Source organism: Sturnus vulgaris, chromosome 4, assembly GCF_052056855.1.
Source record: "Sturnus vulgaris isolate bStuVul1 chromosome 4, bStuVul1.hap1, whole genome shotgun sequence".
Taxonomy (NCBI): Eukaryota; Metazoa; Chordata; class Aves; order Passeriformes; family Sturnidae; genus Sturnus; species Sturnus vulgaris.
Genome location: NC_142246.1, coordinates 54,763,338 through 54,784,727, shown reverse-complemented (window position 1 = coordinate 54,784,727; position 21,390 = coordinate 54,763,338). Strand labels below are relative to the sequence as shown.

The window sequence follows — 21,390 nt, the reverse complement described above, 5'->3', positions numbered from 1 at the left end:
CAGAAATTAATTTCAGTGAACATCAATGCAAATCTGCAGATTCATATCGTGCTTCTTGGGACTTTTGTAGAGCGCTCCACCAAAATCTATGCTTAGTATTCAGCAGCATAAAATTCTCATCAACAGATTGAATTTAATTCATCGGTGGCAGCTATTAGGAATACAACAAAAGTGATCTTAGGTGTTCTGATCTGTTTCATCATTCACACGGGTATCCCTAATTTCATCACCTGCATGCATCACTCCAGTGAGAGGGGCAGGGAGGGTGGTCTTTCTGGGACTGAGGAAGCTCGCAGGGTCTTTGAAGGCGGGGGAGACCTAGATGAGACTATGTGAGAATGGAAGCAGACGGCTTTTAATTTCCAAAACGAGCGTTTCACCTGCGGTTTGACTTCCCCCAGCCAAGCAGCCCCTCTGGGTTTGCGTGGGCTCTTAGCTGGGATACAGCTAAGCAGCAGAGTAGGTCTCTCGACTGTCCACAGGATGAACACGGGGGGGTCACTCTCCGAAGTGAATAATAAAGTCAAAGGGGGCATTCTCCATGTGGAAGACCCCGGCATTCCTCCACCTGCCTTCTGCTTTGCCCTCTCCACCCATCCGGGCAGCAGCAGCTCAGGAGGCTGAGGAGAGCCGGAACCCACTGGAGCCCAATAGCTCACGCCCTTTCACCGCGGAGTTTCCCAGCTCCGGACTCCCAGATATCGGGAACCCCTCCCGTTTCTCCTCCCGCTGCCGCAGCCTCTGATGAGTTTCGGTTTCCATTTCCCCGGCGCGGCGCTCCCGGCGCTGCCCGGGCACTCCCGAGCTGTCGGCGGGCGAGGATGGCGGAGGGACGGCAGCAGCGGCGCCGGGAGAGCGGCACGGGAGGTACGGACGAGTGGGAGCGGCGCTGGGAGACCCCCGGGATGGGGCCGTGCAGGTGGAGCCGCTGAAACTGCACTAATCTGCTGTGCGGCCCCTCGGGGACGGGGCGTCAGGGACTTAAACTTGTCCCAGTGGGCAGCACTCGGAGCGGGGGGACTGGAAGGAGGAAGAACGTGCCGGGGAATAGACAGGGATTTTCCTCTCTAGTTCCATGTCTGAGGCGTGAGAAGGGTGGGCAGCGAATCTCCAGAGATGTTAGGTTAATTAGGGCAGGCTTTGCTGATGACCGCCTTTCACTCTTGGACATCCTGGGTCTCAGACATTTGTGCTGGAGCAGAGCTACATGCGAGCAACTGAGTCCCTGGTGCCTCTAGGGCGGGAGAGCATCTGCAGCCCCTCAACTGTTGACAAGGAGGTACTTCCTCCTGCTGTAGAGAGACAGAGTGAATTTTCCGTCATTGCTTCTCCAGCACCTTGTAAAGTGCTTGACTTGAAGGCATTCTGTCCCCAAGGCTGTGACAAGTCTGGGGTGGCCAGATGCCTCAGGAAGTACTTTGTCTTCATCAGGCACTCTCCACAGGTGTACAAGAGCAACAGACTGTGCTTCTGCTGATGTTTCACTGGTTGTCTTGGGAGCTAGTGGCACAGCAGCCTAAGAGATGGAGAAAGGTCCTTTAGTGTAGAGTCATCCAGCAGGAAACAAGCCAGTGGGTAGGCAGGACCCTGAAACCCTAAGGGACCTGAGAAAGTAAGTCACACACACTTGTCTCACTTTCTCCTGAGAAGAAGAAGCTCCTGCTGAAAGCAGTAGCAGCCTGAGATCTTGGGAAGGGGGCCGAGGTGGTTAAGGTGCCTGCTGCCATAGCATGACCATCGTGTTTGTCTGTGTGTCCTGCAGAGTGCACGCAGTCACAGAGGAATGAGAAGTTGCGGTGCTCAAACCATGGTGCAACACACACACTCGTTCTCTTACCTGACGGGAAGCTTTCTGAAGAGTGGGCTAAAGCTTCAGCAAACAGTCCCAAGACAAGGTAAGAAACTTTCACAGGGTGGAGGTATGGATGGCAAAGGTCAGAAAATGCAGCCTGCTTTTCCCCAAGGTAACATCCAAGAGTTTGAGGCACGTTCGTGTTTGTAGAGAGGGAACTGGAGCACATACCTTCATAGTACCCAAAACTGTATCTTTTTTTTTAACCCAGCCAGAAGTGCACAGATTTTGAGGATGATACCAAGATCTGAACTGAATGCACATGAGAGAGGTTTCTCTCAAACTTAGTAAGGATCAGTTGAACATACCAGAGCAATGCCTGATGGCTTGCAAATCACCCATGGCTTGGGAAAACTGCAGGTGAAAGACACAAGCATGTCTGAATCTTACCGCCTTCTGATGAAGCTGTGAGGGTAACCATAATCTACAAATGGCCCAGCACTTTGCTGTGTGATTTTCTTGCCCAGGGCAAGATAACAGAATCAGGCTGAGCATGATTCTTTTCCAGATTCTTGTGGAGCAAACCACAATGAAATCAGTTAGCCCTGCTACAGCAGGTCAGCATAAGAGAAGGGTGAATCAGCTTACAGGTGACCTATATTTTTCCATATATTTCCTGCTAAAAGTGTTAGAGCTTGGTGAGCAGAGGATCTTTGTCCTTTATTTTGTCTCACAGCACAGCATCTATTTATTTTGATTTTTTCCCCTTATTTTTGTAGGCTGGTAAAAGAACTGGGAGACCGAAATATTGTTCAAATAGCATGTGGAGACCAGCATGCCATGGCACTATCCAGAGGTAATCTCTTTCAAGAACACTCTTCCTCCAAATAGGAGTCACGCTTGCTCTGAGAAGGCAGTGTTTGTACAACTTGCAGTAGTTGGTGACACCGTTATAGAGTAATGAGCAGTGGGGACACGAAGTGCAGTTGCTGTCAGTGCTGCTCCTTCCTCCCAGCACCCAGAGATCCACATATCTCTCTATCTCTCTCCAGTTCCTGAGCACTGTCCCTCCACAAAGGTGTGTTGTGGAGAGCAGACGTGGCTGTCCCACTCTGTGGTCGCCAGACCTGCTCATTCTTAAGTGCAGCGCCTTTCTGGTTGGGAACTTCTTGCAAGTATGACTTTAGGGGCCTTTATTCTTGCTGTGCTGAGTCACATGGCAACATAGGACTGTCCCAAAGAGGTCAGAAGAAAACAAATTTGGCCACACATGAGGTCTTGTCTTGGAGCTAGGTCCCTGGAAACAACACTGAGTTTTGCTCCTACTCCCAAAGTGCAAATACTCAAGGGAAGCAGTGAGACTAAGCTGTCTTCTTTGGTTCTGTGTGTGAAGGGGGTGAGCTCTTCACCTGGGGCTTGAACACCCATGGACAGCTTGGAGTGAGGAGCCAAACCAGGCTTACTCAGAAACCACAACTGGTGGAAAGACTAAAGGGCATCCCACTTGCTCAAATTGCTGCTGGAGGAGCTCACAGCATCACCGTGTCACTCTCTGGAGCTGTGTATTCCTGGGGAAAGAACAGTTTTGGACAGCTGGGACTTGGAGACACAAAAGGTAAGGAAGGAAAGCACCAGGAGGGTGTTTCCCTGGTCAGTGAGCTCACCAAAGTGCTCCTCAGTATTGTCAAGCTCATGTGGAGCAGCGGTGGACAGTAAAGTCTTTTGAAGAAAGTCTATCTGGATATAGTCTTTGTTTCCTGACCAGGAAAGGCATGCAGGAACAGTCTATTTAGGGGTTGTTTTTCTGTAGAGAACTTGCAATAATTTTATGTGGCTAATTGGATAGTGTGGGCTCTCAGAACCTCTGAAGTCTTACAGGTCTATTTCTACTCCTATCTTGTCTCCAGGAAGTCTTGCATGAAAGAAATTAATTTTACATTTTTTAATCTTCTCTAATTCTCTATAAACACAGAGTGAGAGAAGAATTTAAACCACCTCTTGTCTTCAAACTTAGAATGATAGAGAAGACAGACAGAACATCTAATCTGAATGTGTCCACACTCTTGAGAAACAGATATTTTGCAGCCAAGTACCATTGGCATTTCAGATATGAAAGTACTGCATTTTGTTTCAGACCAAAGTAAATGAAAATAAAGTAATATGAAAACATTATGAGAAAGAATATATTATACTGGAGGGAAAACGACCCAAACCTAAGCTGTAATACATTAATTGCTGTAAGAGAGGGCTGAAAAACACTTAATCCTCCTGTATTCTAATTTTTTCTGTATATGAGACCCTCCAGTATTCTTTCAATTTAGCAGTATTATCTTCTTTCCAGACAGGAACTGCCCAACATATGTTGGAGCTTTAGAGCACTGGAAGACTGTATTTATCTCATGTGGGGCAGATCATACTGCAGTTCTCTCCAAGGTGAGTCTGAAATGGAAAGTCAGCATCTGAGACCTCACCTTGTGAGAAAAGATACACTGCTAAAAGTTAGCATGGAGAAATTGGGATGGTAATGCCTGCTTCCACCTAAGCCTGAAGGTGCTCCCCAAGTGATGTGATCTAAGCTATTGGGAAGACTGGTCTGTTCTCATATTCCTGTCACCTGCATGCAACCTTTTGCAGGGATATGGTGAATGGGAATCCTGAGGCAAAGAAGTGCAGTGCAACTCCCAGTACTTTGAAAATACTTTTTTATAGTATATTGGGGACTTCAGAAGATGTTAACGACTTCTAATTTACTAGGGTTTACTCATACGAGTAAAATTCTTAAGTAACAGGGAGTTATTCTCACAAGTTAAATTGCTTTTCTCAGGAGCTCAATGGTTTGGACTTTACAGTGTATGAACCGGCTTGATGCAAAGTGAATCCTCCTCATGTTTGAATTAGGGATGTTTTGAATCAAGTCCCATATAACATGTTGTGTCTTGCTGGCTCTCATTCTTGGTTGTGACCAATTTGATGATTGTTAATAATGCAGTGATCCTGTTGTTTGTTTCTTGGTTTCAAGGAGGGGCTGGTGTGCACCTTTGGAGCAGGAGGGTCTGGCCAGCTGGGTCACAACTCCACCCGGAATGAACTCCTGCCTCGTGTGGTGGCTGAGCTGTGGGGAGCAAGGGTTACACACATTGCCTGTGGCAGGTAGGAAGTGCCAATGATTTGTCTTCTAAGGTCAATGCCTTAGGGGAATCACTGAAGAACAGTAGGGAAGGAAGTCACCAAGATGTACAAATCCCTGTATCACAATTCACTGTCAGAGTATCCATCTACTGTTCAAGTATAAGCCACCCTCCTGCCAGAGCCCCAGTGAGACCAGAACCAGCCCTCAGTCCCTGGTGAGAAGTGGGAAGGAGCTACAAAAACTACCAGAAGCCCTTGATCTTTTTCTCTTTTAATAAACAAAGTACTGGGTGTGTACTGGGTTCCAAAGGGCAAAGGACTGTCAAAAACCTGCATCAGGAAAGTCACTGAATTCCCATCCAGATTGACAAACTGGTAGGTTCTTACTAAGAATTGAAGAGCAGTGATAATTACCCAGTTTCACTTTGCCCTTCTGGAACTGGGCCAGAAAAAGTCTCCTGACAACTCACCTGGGCTGGTATCGGGCTCAGCAGCACAGAAGCTGCACATTTGAAAACTAAAGAGTGTGAAGCAAGCATGGTGTAACACTGTTTTTGTATGTGGAATCCAGGTAAATCACAAACATTAGAGGATAGTATAGGAAATCCGAGTCTGTATGTGTCTTTATTGCTGAATGTTTATGCAATGAAGAGTTCTAACACTGGTTAAAGGGATTCTTTATCTGGACTATCATGACTTTTAAAGACAAGCTTCAGGTCTACACTCTGAAAATGTATTTGTAAATTTTATTCTGTTTTGCTCTGTAGTTTTCACTTATTATGACTTTTTTTCCCCCTGAACAGACAATACACTCTGGTCTATGTCCGTTCCTTGGACAAATTCTATTTCTGTGGTTCTGATGATGAAGGACAACTGGAAGATGAAAGGAAGCCCAATCAGTTGATACCACTTCCCATCCATTCGCCAGTGAATACTGAAAAATCCTGCCAGAGTAATTACCACTGCAGATGTATACGAAAACTGTATTTGTTACTTCCATGGAAATATTTGCTTTCTTGATTTTATATTTACACTGAAAGGCAAACATTATGTCTCATGCTTGCTTGGCCATCCCAACAAATTCTACCAGGAGTTATTCCATTTGCTGCTTGATTATCATGGGTAATAGCCTCATAGAATCAAACTTTCAACAGATAACTACTACCCAGAGGGTTTTTTTACTGTTCCACTTTTGTGCCCTTAACTCTCTGAAGATAATGACTGTCTCTTCAAATGTTCCTACGACAATCTTTTTTTCTTTCACAGAAAAGAATGCGTCAAAAAGGGGGATTAATATTATTGCAGGACTAAATCAAAGTTTTGCCCATTGCAAGGAGGAGAACACGGTATGTGCACATTTGATCAGAGCTTCTGATTTTACCACTGTCCACATTACTGCTGTTTGGATTTTCCACCATGCTTGCAGCACTTCAATTTTATATATGTCTATTGCAGTTTTTTCTGTGCTTTACCTACAGACTAACTTGTATTGCAATTATATATGTTCTGTGGTTAATGCATCTGGATCGTGCTGGATGTCCATTAGTTTGTTCATACTTAGGCTGAAATCTTCTTGCAATGATTGGATTAAAAAAAAATCCCATCTGCTACATTTTTAATTTTGTCAATGTTTTAATGTATTTCACACAGAATTCATATTTGAATGGAATTGCCACTCTGGAGGACAAAGAAGTGGATAAATGGATTTCTAACTCTAAATGGCGTGAGCATATAGAAACGTAAATCAGAAACTCGCTGTTTGGGTTTGTTGCTGTTTGGATTTGTTGCTGTTTGTGTTTCCCTGATACATGATTTTTTTCTAAAATTTATTATTCTTTGGAGGCTATTGTAGGAACTGTTGTTCAAAAATTTAGACAAAACACAATCTTGCACCTTGGCACAAAGTTGATAAGGAGCTGACAAGTTAAATCACTGAAAGACCCTGCCTGCAGACCAAGGCCTTGTGCAAAATGCTTAATCCGGAGTACCCAAACTGGAATGCTACATCAGCATTTAAAAATTAGTGGTCACTTCTTTAATTTCCCATTTTCAAAAGCAATATGTATATACCACTGTGGACGCCTTACACTTATAGTCTTTCTCAGGTTTTATATGGGAGGTTATTTTCTTTGGGAAAGTCTGGCTCCAGCTGCTGATTTTGAGTATTTTGAAAGTTTGGCTAACTTAGAACTAAATGTTTCCCTGACCACTTTTAGAACAGTTTGGATCATGTGAAAAGTGGTGGTTGAGAGGGTGAAAGAGAGGGCTCTTTCCAGATCTCAGTAGGAAGGGCCTGGCAGCAAACTGTTTGATAAAATAGCTACTTCTATAAGAACTGAACCAGGAATACCAGGAGTAGGTCTGATGTCCCTTCTGGTTCTTGGAACCCAGCTTTTGTGCAGCAGTAAATTGGCAGCCTGATGGATTTTCCCTCCACGTGCTACAAAGACCCTGTCAAAGGGATTCTCCTCCCTCCCATGTTGCAGTGCCTTTTATTTTGCATAACAAACAAAAGTAGCTAATGTTCTGACCTGTCAGGAGAAGAATCTCTATGATAACACTCACCAGACTGGAGCACTGGCTGGCATGGCTTGAGCAGGCTCCCTTACAAGGAGAGCAGAGGTGGCTTGCCAAAAATCAGTAACTCCTCCACTACAATGTCTTCTGCAACACTGACAGCAAAGCGGTGCTAAGAAAAGTTTTGTGTGGTCAGGTGCAGACACCTTTGTACATGTTTTTTGTTCTTTCAGAGTTAAAACCCTGAAGTTGAAAGGACTAACTTTTTGGTTTTTTACTATCAGGAATATCAAACTGATCTTTTCATCTGAGGCTTGCATCAATGGAAGCTTCCTGGACAAAAGGTAGCACACATTGACTTAGACATAACAGAATATATTGGCTGCATGTAAACTGACCAGAAAGTGTTATTTTAGGTCACATATGTAGAAAAGATTTATTTTATCTGAATCTGCAGAAGCAAGTCTTCATTTTTCAAAGTTCAAGTTAATATTAAGATTTTTATAGTCCTGGTCCTACTGAAATGTGCTAGAGAAGCTCACATTTTAGAAGCTTATCCTTTAGTGATATTTGGCAGATGATGATAATCCCTCCAGGCAATATTACAGCTCTCAAAGGATCCTTAATAGCTCCTTCTGGCACTGAAGTGGAAGTCATTTTAGGGTGAAATACAGGAGTCTACCATTAATAGTTCACAGCCACACAAGACAGAAAGGACAGGATGTTAATCAGATCACAAAACAGTGGTTTGTGTTGTCTGTCTTCTTAGAACACATGAAATTATACCCACAGGAGCTGGGGCTGAACTTTCCAAGTATTTTCTGATATTACAATGCTTTATTATTCAGTAGAAAAATTATTTATGTTCTTTTTTCTATGTTGTGATAGAGACAAACATTTCAAAACTTCCAAAGAAGTCTCAGGCGTAGACATATCAGAAGTGAAACGTTTTTATAAGAAGATCAGTAAAAAACCAATGGTCTACCAGGAGGTAAGGATTTGATATAAGGATGCTAACTACACTGATACTGAAAAGCTTTGGATTTGTGTATGAAACTTAGGAATTTCATGTTAACCTAATTACTTTGGCAAAACGTAATTGCATTTTAACCCTTGTCTCTCTTTTTTTTTTTCCTCCCCTCTGAAGGTGCAAAAGGAGATTAGGAACTTACTGCCATCATTGTCTTCCTCTCCCATCTCACCTGAAAATTTCAGAGTCTTCTTGATCTTGCCTTTCCTTCTGCAGGGAAAGGATGGGAACTCTTTCCTTTCTCTGAGTCTTCTAGCTCAAGCCATCATGAAGCTCCAGCCAGAGGGCCTGCAAACTCTTGGTAGGGTTTTATGATGGTAGAACTGAATGATTTAAATGCTTGATCATTTTCTGCTGCAGAACAAGTGTTATTATCACTGATGTAATGTGTTCCAAAGCTTGAAATAATTGCTTTTGATAGACATAGAAACATGGGGACTACACAGCAAGGCACAAGAATTTTTACAATTCTGAGGTTTAATAATTTTTGTAGTGCAAGCTTAAACTTTTTTTTGTTTAATCCATTTGACAAAAAAGAGAAAAAGCAGCTCCATCCACAAATTGCAGCGATTTGTATGTTACCTGTGACCTCACTAGCTGTTTTCTTCACAGAATGCCTGTGGTCAAATCTAGAAACATCCTTTTTCAAGGAGCTGGTTATTCTGTATCAAAGGGTTTCCCAGCAAATTCTGCGTAAATTTTTCGTGGAGTTCACAAGAATAGGGCCGGGCCGCCTCTCCAAACTGGGAACTGAAACTGGGCCTCTGCAAATACTGCAGATGCTTTACCAGGTAAGAAAGTGCTTGGATTCCAATTAGACAATGTAGCTTAGAGTATTTCAATACTTCTCACTTGTTGAATTCTCTGGGTTTGACATTGCTTCAGGAATCTCTCTAGTTCTATACTAGCACAGTTTTGATGGAGTCCTGTGAGAGTTGTGCCAAACTGACCCTCTGTAGAAATGAAAAGCTAAAGAATGTTACAGCCCCTGGCAGGGGGAAGAGTGCTTTCAGTGGTATCAGGAGTGCATCCAGGTGCCTTCACAGCTATGGATGTGGTGTCCTCTACATAACATGCCCATTCCCCTTTCTGCTGATGAGATTCCTCACTCTAGTAACTGCTCAGAGCATTTAAATACAACCTATCTGCTTGGCCCATTGTGGCTGCCACAGTAATGCTCTGTGATGCTTTAAGAGCCTGTTAACCTGACAGATTCTCTGGGACAACAGCATTAGAACCTCCTTAGCTGCACACGAACAAGGGAAACAAAGCAATAATTGTGTTATTCTGGACAGCCGTACTTTCTCTTGTGGAGATGTTCAAAGTTTATGAAAATCAAGAGCTCAAGCACACAGTATAGATCAGAGAGACTTGTTAAATTTTGTTCAGACTTGAATATCCTTTTGGCTGAGAATGCAGAATTGGGTCTCAAAGTTTAGACTCTTGAATCTGTATTTATGCAGATAAATAAATTCAAAAGTGCAGCAGGCCTACTACTCTGGAAGTGATTACATGATTTGGAGCTTTAAATGTTCACTGTCCCCCTGCAAGTATCTTTTCCAGGCAACAAGTATAAACATGAATAGGGAACCACAGAAATACGAAAGACACTCCAAGGGAAATAGATTTTTCCTGATGGAGTCCTTTTAAGGGGTCTTAATTGTAAATGAAAATTGCTTTCCTGCTAGTTTATACATGGCTTTCTAAGACTTCTCACTGTAGAGCACTGTGCTGCTTGCAGCACTTTTATCCTTTAATTTCTGTGCAGGATCTCAGAGCCCTTTCTGAAGAAAGCTCTGTCAGTCCTGTCCTGCCAGACAGACACAGCTCACTAATTCTGTTGCTGATATATTGCATGTTTCAATGCAGGTGAACTCCAGAACTGGTTTCAGAGTACATGAAAGCAACTTCCATATATTACAAGTGAAAAATATTATCAACTGCTGTGCGTACTTCAATATAGTAGTAAGTATAAATCTTACAAGCAGTATGAAACACTTTTTCTTTTATTTAAATAGTTTATATATATATATATATATATATATATATATATATATATATATATGGAAGTCAACTCTAGAGCTCTAGAGATTAACCCAGCATATCTCAAAGACATTTCATTTTCCCTAAATTATGCAAGCCCTTTATCATCCCAGTGTTCCAGCAGCTACAATAGAGATTTTATATATATATATATATAAAATAGATGATCTCTGGTTCTGAGAGTTGGAGCTGCCCTCCAGCTTCTTAAGCATCTGTTTGCTTTGAACTAGTAATCACTGTGAAATAGGGATGGTTGCTATACTTTGTGTTACTCTGGATTTTATTACGTTTAATTAAGAGAAATATTTTGAGGTGTCTTTAAACTTTAAATTAGAAACCCTATTGAGCATTTCAATGCACTTACAATCTTAAAATTAAGCTGTAGTAATAAAAAATAATCTATGGCATTTCTTGATGACATAGAGTGAAAATTAGCTACCAAATCAGTCAGTGTCAGAGGAAGCAGTATTAAATGGAAACATGCATAGTAGGGTTTTCCATTGGCAAAGAAAGAGTAAGCTTTCTGGCAACTTGGCTGGAATTTGCAGGGCAACTGCCTAATACTTTCATAAGCTTTTATTTGCTTATATACCAATTTTGTATCAATTAACCAGTGTGGAGGAGGAGGTTTGAGAAACAGCATAGAATCAAAAGCCAATTAGGACATTACCTGAAGTTACTGCCTTATCACACTGGAGGTGTAAAACTTTAAATTAGGTTAGTTTTAAACCAGTATCTATTTTCGGTATTACATATAATAAACCCAGCAGTTTTTAAAAACACTATACCATAACCTGAGTATCCAGGACACATTGGTTTAGCTGAATTATGGAAAATGCTGTTAAAATCACTCTCTCTGTTTTATTCTTGAGACACTGCTGTAGACAAGTGTCTGTCTGCACAGAGAGGTTAGATGCCTCTCTGCTTCTCACTCATAGGAGTGTGTAGGGCTGTTTTTAGGATGTGAACCTCTGTTAGTGCAGTGCTCATGCACACAAGAACTCATTTCAGAGACATGGGAGTTTGCCAGGGCGGACTGGCAGTTCAGTTTGCACACATGTCCCTGAACTCTGGTTTCACAAGGGAAAATCAACATGTTTTTCTCCTTCTTCCTTGTCGTTTCAGACAGCCCTAGGGGAGCTGAGTAGGTACCCATGCATCTTTGACAGGGAAAACAAGATCTACGTTCATACTACAGAATGCAGGGCTCTGTCCAACATCTCTTCTGTAAGTGCACCCAGTTTTGTTACCAATCAGAAGAGATAAACACACTGCTAACAGACTATTACTTCAATCCTCAGATACCCCTTATATGCAGCTCTGAGCCATGGAAATTTTACGTCAGAAGACAATACCTTCTGCAAGACATATGGAAAAATTTAAAATCTGCCTCAAACCAAGATTTCAGGAAGAAATTAGAGGTAAGATAAAAATTGTATTACTTGTTAGCTTTAAGTATTTTGCTGCAGTGTTCCTTGATTTTCAGTATTACTGAATTTTGGTAGAAGGGTTTCAGTATCCTCTGAGCATACAACTAAAGAACTGCTCATCAAATTATTACACCACAGATGGTGTAGAGTAAATCTGGAAAGCAGTATTGTACATCCTTATTCCAGGCAGCTTTGTTGGCATAAGTTAAATGCAAGTGGCAGTGCTATTTACTGTGAGGTTGCTTTGGGGTAATGGAATAGAATTGCTCAGTTGTCAAAGTCCAGTACCGTTGCTGCTAGACTGACTTTTGAGACTTTATACTAGTACATTAAAACCCCAGCATCTGGGGAACCAGCCTGAGGAGTCAGCAAGCAACACAGCCACACAATCCCATTTCTCTCATGGACATGCTCTCTGAAGGGAAAGGAAGCATAGTGCTGGCCAGAGAGATGAGCATCTGATTACAATGCTGCTGTCTCCACATACCTTTAACCTGTGGATTCCACACTGATTCAAACGTTGTGGCAGTTTGCGTTTCCCACAGGAATCGTGATGCTGGCCCTGCCCTGCAAAAGCCATTAGCTGGCTGACATGGGAACAGGCCACCTGCCCGGAGCAGAGTTCAGCTCAGGGACCACGTGCCCCACCTGTCACTGACACGAAGTCTGGCACCACGCCTGTGCCACAGGAACCACTGACCTTGGTGCCCTGTAACCCAGTTCTGGTGCTTTCCAAGTGAGCTTTCTTGCCAACCAGAGCCCTCAAAGCTTTTCTTTCCCATTTACTTAGGAGAAGATTCACAATGGCTCCCAGAGCTACCTTTCCTTCCTGCTTCCTCACTACCCCAGCTGAGAGAGGCATTTATTTACAGAGGCAGTGAGTGTATGCTCTGTACTGTCCTTTAGATTTCGAGTCTCCACCGACTGCACAAGCTCTGACAAACAGCTGCCCTTAGCTCAAGTCAGCCTTTGAGCACACCTCTTGTGAGCACTGCCTTTCACACTGTGCATCACAGTATTATTTACCCAGCAGCAGCCTGAAAAATGTAACTGCGCTGTTAGTATCCCACAGCATTTACAGCCCGGGGCAGCATTTACAACTTGGTGCTTCATTTCTGCGTTTTTCAGCAGTTAAAGGACCTGAATTTGTTTTGTGCTACAGATACAAACTATCCAAAAGCAAAACATAAAAAATAAACCTTCATTGTAGCACTGACCTGCCCCCTTCAGAGCTGTTAGAAAGTTTTTCAGACAATACTGAGAACTTGGCATGTGGCACTTTCATAATGGCCCTAGGAAGAAAAGATCTGCAGATACTGCACATGCAGACATGGGTACCAGCTAAGCAAGAAGTCTTCATTTGACTCAAGTTTTGTTATTAAACACCAGCCTGATTTTAATTTTTGCTCTTCTGACAGTGAGAAAGACATATTTCGGTACACGCATCTGGTTAAAAAAAACCCAAAGCTCTCAAAGAGAGGTTCACATCACTGCATGTTTTAGTTTTAGCTTAGTTTATTCAGTCAGGGTACAGTTTTTCCTCATGAAAACTGAAGTTTTCATTAGTGCCACTACAAATGCACAGCACTCTTGAAGGGATAAAACAGAGGGAATTAGTGCTTCTTATTACTCCTACTCTTCATCTGCATTAGCAGTAGTTGACAATGGGCTGCTGCTTCATACAGTTCCAGATCCTACCAGGAAAATGATACCAGTTACTAGTGCCAGAGGGAAACTCACTCAAGTGAACTGCAATACTTGAGATGTTAATGAGATTAAACCAATTACGTTGATTTAGAGAAGCCCAGGGGTTAGCAAAGGCATCGCACTAGTTATGCCTAAAAAGCTTAATCCCCATCCAGGTCCACAGGTGAAAGAACACATAAACTGGCACTGTAACAGGAAGGAGGAGGCTGTAGAAACACAGGCTGGTTGTGCTGGTGCAGCCCTGGGGGAAGGTTTCGTCGACGCTGGCCGAGTAGAACAGGCCTGCCAGGGACAGGAGGGGAATGAGCACAGTCAGCGTGGGCAGGGAGGGCAGCAGCCCCGCTCCGGCCATCAGGCCCCGTTACCGCCGTGCCCGGCGGCTCCTCAGGGCTGCTCCGAGCCCTCGGCCGGCGCCTTCTTGTGCGTCATCCTGGCAGCCTCCGGAACCATGTTCGGGATGCCGTCGACGATGGGGTACGCGATGCCCAGCTCCTCGTTAATCAGCTCGTTCGTAGCTTCTTCGTACCTGGCCAGCCAAGTCGGGAGGGGGGAGGGAGAAACATCCAAGCAAAAACATGAGGAGCAGTGACTAACCTGGGTTTGCCCAGGGCTCGGGCGCAGCTCCCCCGTCCCATCCTCACCTCAGCGGCCGCTTGGAGAGCGGGCACACCAGGAAGCGCAGCAGCGATGGCTCCGGTGGCTGTGGCCGCGCTGAGCCTGAGCCTGAGCCTGAGCCTGAGCCTGAGCCTGAGCCTGAGCCTGAGCCTGAGCCTGAGTCTGAGCCTGAGCCTGAAGCCGAGGCCGAGCCCTGCGGCCGGTGGCAGTGCCGGCCGTGCGCGGGGCCGCCCGGGGCCGCCCGCCGCAGCAGCAGCAGCTGCAGGGCCGGGCCGCGCAGCATGGCCGCCGCTTCCGCCGCCCACTGCCCGCCCCGCGCCGCTCCCCGCCCCGCCTCGGCGGCCTCGGGGCTCTGCGCGCGTTTCGCGATGTAGGTTAGATTTTCGTACCTCGGGATGGTTTTCGGTGTACGATCTTTGTACACGTTCAAGCTTAATCAGGAAGAAAGGAGACCTAGTCAGTGGAACAGGCAGCAGCCAGCATTCCTTAGCCAAGGACATCCGGGAACTGAAAAGCTTTAAGGACGCAGTAAATCAAGATATTGGTGTATGTCTGTATATACATTTCTAGCTTAGCAAAATACTCAAGGGCCACGTAACCTGTAGCTGAACTGTGTTCATTATAATACGTAAAATCACGCCCACAGGGCAAAGAGACCCCTGCCCAGGTGAACCCTGCTGGGGTTATGTAACTTGTTTGGAACTTACTAAACAAGCATAACAGACTTGGGCAGTTACTAACTCTGAATTTCTGTTTGTAAATGATGGTTCAAAAAGTCTGGTGGGGTATACTTGGTTTGTGAAATACCACCAAGTACCCAGGTTAGCACAACCATGAAATAAATAATCAGCGTCTCTCTCTCTCTCTCTCGGGTGTGTAATTGCTGGCTTATTGCACACCAGCTAAAGAATCTGATTTTGTGGGCAGCATGGGTGTCTCTATCTACAGATGTCTTGGGCCTTGCAGGTGTCTTTTGTGGGTGAGATGGGGATGGACCAAGGTGGAGTGTCCCAGGAACTCTTCAGGATTGCAGCCAGCACCCTCTGCCAGCCCAACACCGGCACCTTCCGCCACTTCCCCTCTGGCCTCGTGTGGTTCCCCAGACAGGTAAGGCAGCCCTGCAGCGGTGGATGGGGGCCTCACCCATGGGAAAAGGCAGTCATGGCTTTCTGGTGTGCCTGTTCCTAACCAGGCCTCGAGCTGTGAGGATAACTACAAGAAGAATCACAAGAATCGCAAGGTTAGAAGAGACCTTCAAGATCATCAAGTCCAACCTGTTAACGACACCTTCCTCTTGATCGGGACACTGTGTGGAATGGCCCTGTTTAACCGGTGCATGGTGCCCTTCCCCTTCCCCAGGGCTCTCTACAAAAAGCTACTGGACCTGGCCCCTACCCTGGAGGACCTTGAGGATCTGCTGCCAACCACGTGCCGGTATGAGCCAGGCATGGCCCAAGCTTCAGCTGAGTCCCTTGCCTTGATCATGCACAGGGAGATTCCAGAGGCTGAATTTGGGTCACCCATGACATCTACATTTACTGTTCTGAAGCTGCTAGAAGCCACAGATTTCCAGGGAGGTCCTTGTCCAGGGCATGGATGTTGCTTTCAGAGGCTGGCATTGCCAAAACAAAAAGTCAAGCCTCATGGCTTAGAAGGTGTCAGAACTCTGCTCCACAAGAGCTTAAGTCCACACTGTATATAATATATAGTTCAAAACTCTTTGGAGGTAGTTTGGACTTGAAAGAACTAATTATCCAATTATTAATTTAGGTTGGGGTTTTTTTTCTGATTTACTAATTATTGATTTCCACAATATTGCCTTGCACAAGTACAGTATTACAAAATACTGCAATTGTGCCAATTCTGAGAGCCCTTGTGTGGAGTTTCCGTGCATGGGAGAGGAGATATCAGGCAGACATAGATGGAGAGGTGCTGCTGCCACCAACATAATGCTCCTAGGCCCCTGAAGCCTGGTCTTCCAGGCAAGTGATATAAACAACCAAGAAGATCAGAACCCCATCCCATGAGCCAGTGACTGTATTGAGGTGCTAAATTCCTGAGGTGCTAAATTCACTGAAGATCCTGAGTGAATTGGAACACAAGGTTGCCTGCAATACTTGGAGAGGTGCTGCACCCCAAAAGAATTCTTCAAGGTCATCCCACTGTTCTACACTTAATTCCTCAGTAGATAATGTCTGGAAGCGAGGCTGTAGTCCCAAACCCATAGTGACCAAGTTTGTCACTGAACTTTGTCTAAAGTTGACCTCTCAGGGCATGGGGGTGGACTTGTCTGGAAACTTTTTTTACTGGAGGCATTTGTGTTCAGCTTACGTCAGCAGCATGATGAAATTTCAGGGCCATATGTCATGGTTCTGTGTGACTATAGGTGTTGTATACATGTATGCATTTAAATAGTGCTTTTCAAAGGATGTTTTTTAGCAGAATTTGAAAGTGCACGGAATAGTCACGTTTCTTCTCTCTTTAATCTCTTTTGTGTTTGGACAGGAGTCTTTGGAGAATTTTGAATGAAGAATGTGATAGCTTGGACTTGGACTTCACGGTAAGACATCTCACATAGGTACTTGGGCAAGATGCTGTCCCAGTGCAAATGACACAACTCATCTGTAAACTCAAACTAGTGAGAGTGCCATGTCAGGCCCTTCAGGAAGAATGAGAGATGTAGCATATAGATGTTACATATAGATATAGCATCCAGTGTTTTAATTTATTTGCATAGATAATGGAAGGAGAAGATTCCACAGATGTTGTTGAGCTTAAAGAAAATGGTGCCAACATTCCCGTCACTAAGGATAACAGGTCAGTTTTATTTTTATATTTCTTAATCCTGTTGTCTTGTTATAAATGTATGAAATAACATGTCTGCACCCATATACTGTCTTGGTCTGATAGGTTGTACACTTTCAGTTTCTGCTGTACTTGCTGCATGGGTGCCAAACACCGGCAGTTTGTGCAAGCAGTGGATGACATGGGGGATCCTTGGACATCCTGGTATCTGCATATAACAGACACCTGGCATTAACAGGAAAATTCCTAACAAATGTAAAAAGTAACATTGCACAGTATCTTCAGGCAAATACATGATTTGTCTGGGAAACCCAGTAATAGGTACAGTTCTGTAAGGGTTTTTTTAAGAGCAAAATGTTTCCTGCTTCATTACGTATATGGAATGTATCTTGGACATAAAGGAGAAGGAGCAATCTATCAATAAGGCTTTGTGTCAATATTAATCTCGGCACAGAGGACAGAGAGAAATTTTATATCCTGAATTATTCAGATGACCTGAGGACCCATAGAGATCCATGAAAGGGCTATTTAAGAAGCTTGAAGTACAGCATTTACACTGAGTTGATTGTACAAGTACAATGTCACTACACAAATCCCCATCTGAAGTAGAGAGAAGAGTGAAACTATTGATTAGCAGCTGTGCAAATATTTTTTTTTATCTCAGGGAAATTCTTGGGCATTCAATGAGAGTTAGGTCTGCTAGGTTCCATCTTTTATAATAATCAGGTGTCTGATAGGATTTCATTGGAGCATTCACATGAAGTACAAGGAATGATACCAAAATGAATCCATTCTGGCCAGAATTAATTCTCTTCTATTTGCGAAGATGCTTCCAGCTTATTCAGTGAATAACTAATTGCCAGTGACAACTGGTCTCAGTGAAGTCTGAGTCTGTACAGCAGGTCATATGGAATAAAGGAATAAAGTTCTCTCTAATTCTCCTTTTAGAAAAGCACCACCAATGCTTGTTTGGTATCTGTTGCAGGAAAGAATATGTTGATTTGTATGTGAATTATATGTTCAATAAATCAGTAAAGAAGCCATTTGAGGACTTTATGAAAGGGTTCTTAAGAGGCTGCCCCGCTAGAAATTGGAAGATGTTTCTTCCTGAAGAGCTGCAGGTTCTTCTCCAGGGACACACAACATTTGACTGGCATCTGCTGGAAAAGGTATTGTATACAAGCACAGAGTCCTTCTGCTCTATCTGCTAAGCATAAACTAATTCTGACCTGTTCTTTCATTGAGTACATAACAGATGGACAGAAGCTCAAAGAACTTTCTCTTGTTTTGATTTGTGTCGATGTTCTGTTTCTAATCTACATCAGCTACAAGAATAAAGGGGAATAAGTATCAAACTGTAACTCAGGGATTGTCATTGAATCTTTGAAAAACAAATGAACAAGCAGATTCCAGAGGTTAAGGGGATTTGAATATCTATGAACAGGATTATAAAATTTATCACATAAAATGTTGCTTTAAATATAAATGGAAATATTGAGGATTAACTGGCCTGTTTTATTTTTGTCTCTTTGACAGAATGTGATGTACATAGGGTATGAGAAGTTAGATCAAACCATCAGGAATTTTTGGACTGTGTTTCACAAGCTACCAGAAGAAAAAAAGAAAATGTTTCTTGGTAATGTATCAGGCATTTTAAACTTTGGCCTTTTCTTTTCCCCACACTACACATTCTAGATGGTTGCACATAAAAACTACTATAGTATAGTTCCAAACTGTAGCTTCTAAACGTGTTTGCCCCTGCTGCTGCCACATTTTCTAGGGAAAACCACAAAAAAGTAATGCAAGGAGTTGCACAGGGACAACTCTGACCCTCCTCTCATCCCTTGAGGTTTGCATCAGACCACCCTGAAGCTTGCAGTTACTTTATCCCTTACTTCTGTGGTTGTGTTGTTGGTCAGAGGCCGCAGTTTGTGTGAGTACACTGTGTTGATGTAAGCAGTTTACCTTTCTCAAAGGGTTGCAGAAGCTAGATCATCGTTTTTAAAGGTAGAAGGTCAGACCTAGACTGGCGTTTCTCATCCACGAAGTCTATAATATAAAGTCGAAGAGGACTTGAATCAGTAAGAGACTTCAATCTGTATTCAGGTGCAAATTCAACAAAGCATAATGCTTAGCCTAAAAAATATCCGTATGTTTACACTAATTTCCCTTCATAATTTTTCATTAACATTAATTCTTTTAATGATTTCCAGCTAAAATTATTTTATTTTGTTTTATAATTCACTAACTTGTACTTGTTTTTCTTTTTTTCCTTCCTTCAGCTTTTTTGACAGGATCTGATAAAATCACTGGCTATGGAACAGAACGTTTTGGATTTTGTATTGTAGCTCTTCAAGAAGAAAATCCAGATGAGTTATCTCCCCGTGCCAGTACTTGCCAGCGCATTTTGTTCCTCCCCAGATACAGCAGTAAAGAAATACTCAAAGAGAAGTTGCTTTATGCCATAGAGCATAATGAAGGTTTTGGAATGAAATAGAAGCACTCTAAAGCAAAAATAAGAAAATGAATCTTTGTTCACTTGTCATATTTTCTCTTAATAGCTCCAATTTACTGGTTTCTACTCTGCCTTATTTTTACTGCACTTTATAAACACCCGAGTGTGTGCATTTGCTGGAATTTTACATTGCTTATAAAATTGAGCTTCAACCAGATACCTCATAGTTAGATTCTAAACTTAGGAAAGGAGAATCCTGTCTGGTACACTTCAGAGAAGCAAGCTGATAACCAGGCATATTTACATATATATGCAGGCAGGGTCTGTGCTGTTCTGGTTGTGTTAGAACAGTGAGCTCCCAGCAGCAGGGATTCTGTGATTTGTACATTTATGCATTAGCAAGCACACAACCAGGATGTGCTAAGCAGTCACCCTTGCAAGGCAAAGCTGGGGTAAGGTTTTAATCTGTGTTACTTAAGGGTTCTCTTGGGGAGCAACTAACACATTTAATGAGACTATGAATTGAAGGAGCAGTCTGTGCTCACCTCAATATGGTCTATGATTTATCTGGGATAAATTCTTAGGAGGATTTGATCATTCAAAACCTTTTTCAAAACCTATATTAATGAAGTATAACAATACTTGTTTTTGTTATTTAATGTGATAACTGTGATGTTTCTCATGCTTCTTTATATCTTCTAAGGAGATGTTTCACAATAAAATCATAAAATCTTAGGTTTGGAGAACAGCGCTGTCTACAGAGCCCTGTGGACATGAGGTTGGCAGGGCTTCTGGAATCTCATTGTCAAAACAGTGAAGACCACTGTCAGGCATTAACAATGTCAGACAGAATGTGTGTTTTCTGTGTATTTTGCTATGTGGAGAGAGGGAGAGAAAAAACAGTCATTATTTTTCAGCAGTCTTCTCTTCGGTACCTTAAATGTGTCAGGGGACATCCATATGTAAGGAAGACTTCCACTGCCTTAAATTAAATGATGATGGATTAAATTTCCACCCCTGTAGCTGTGTTTTTCCTTCCTTATGCATCTGCCTATGTAGATAAGCATAGCAGGCAGTGTGTTTGTGTTCTCTTGGAATGGGCGGTCAGTTCACAAGTGGAGTCAAAGGCTGATGTAAGTATGTTTCAAAGAGGTGCATTGTATATGCTGAGCAAGTCGGTCTTTCCTGTGTGATGCAGAATGACATTGTTACCTACTTAAAAACAAAACAAAACAAAAAAGGCAAGCTTCCTTTTAAGTTACAGTATAGTAATTAGTAAAGAGAAAATAAAATCAAGCATTCACCACAAGCACCCGGGCAGTACAGGAAAGCAGATGGCATGGGAGTGTTGATGGCAAGAGGGGAAATAGGACTTCAGAGGATGGCAGCTCCCAGCAGAGGGGAGCGAGGGGACGTGGCCTGCTCAGACCTAACCCCTGTCCCCCTCATCCCCCTGGAACAAACAGGATTATCACAGGGGTGCCTACATCCTCTGAAGAAGGCACCACTCCAGTGTATTTTTGTGGAAAGAGGGAACTGGCAGAAACCCAATTTGTTGCCCACATCTCATGTCTAGCTGATGCTGCCACACCACCACAGATTTCTGTTTTGGCAGCTTAGCCTGCTGTTCTTCATCAGCCTGCTCCTGGCTGTTGTTTCTCTTTTTATGGTTTCCTTAGCCTCTGGTAGGACTTGGAAATCCAGAGTGGTCTTCTGTGCTGTGCAAGTGCACAAAAGATGTATTCTCTTTGGAATTCAAAATAACCCATTAGAGATTAAATGATAATAGGTTTATTTAGAGCCTGAAGGTATTTCCTTCTCATCATGTATGATGCAACGTCACATGGGAGATTAAAGCCCAGAGTCA

The 21,390-nt window shown here is 43.3% G+C and overlaps 3 protein-coding genes across 3 annotated transcripts; 1 reads left to right on the top strand and 2 right to left on the bottom strand.

Annotated features, from left to right (window-relative positions):
- The first annotated feature begins 733 nt into the window (after positions 1 to 733).
- LOC106861417 (putative E3 ubiquitin-protein ligase HERC4) lies at positions 734 to 20,535 on the top strand. The gene is made up of 23 exons (XM_088164008.1): positions 734 to 867; positions 1,763 to 1,895; positions 2,572 to 2,648; positions 3,186 to 3,407; positions 4,134 to 4,225; positions 4,812 to 4,942; positions 5,725 to 5,873; positions 6,188 to 6,267; positions 6,572 to 6,660; positions 7,723 to 7,782; positions 8,327 to 8,429; positions 8,586 to 8,769; positions 9,081 to 9,259; positions 10,338 to 10,433; positions 11,637 to 11,738; positions 11,813 to 11,932; positions 15,230 to 15,370; positions 15,456 to 15,697; positions 16,769 to 16,823; positions 17,001 to 17,080; positions 18,054 to 18,237; positions 18,605 to 18,704; positions 19,351 to 20,535. Exons 1-23 carry the CDS (start codon positions 822 to 824, stop codon positions 19,563 to 19,565), a joined length of 2,880 nt encoding a protein of 959 aa, XP_088020134.1. The 5' UTR covers positions 734 to 821; the 3' UTR covers positions 19,566 to 20,535.
- Positions 13,439 to 14,568, bottom strand: PYURF (PIGY upstream open reading frame). Its single transcript, XM_088164010.1, has 2 exons — positions 14,290 to 14,568; positions 13,439 to 14,174 (listed from the first exon to the last, which is right to left on the bottom strand). Exons 1-2 carry the CDS (start codon positions 14,544 to 14,546, stop codon positions 14,033 to 14,035), a joined length of 399 nt encoding a protein of 132 aa, XP_088020136.1. The 5' UTR covers positions 14,547 to 14,568; the 3' UTR covers positions 13,439 to 14,032.
- Positions 13,635 to 14,111, bottom strand: PIGY (phosphatidylinositol glycan anchor biosynthesis class Y). Its single transcript, XM_014889805.2, has one exon. The coding sequence runs from the start codon at positions 13,998 to 14,000 to the stop codon at positions 13,770 to 13,772; it is 231 nt and encodes a 76-aa protein (XP_014745291.1). The 5' UTR covers positions 14,001 to 14,111; the 3' UTR covers positions 13,635 to 13,769.
- Positions 20,536 to 21,390: the final 855 nt, after the last annotated feature.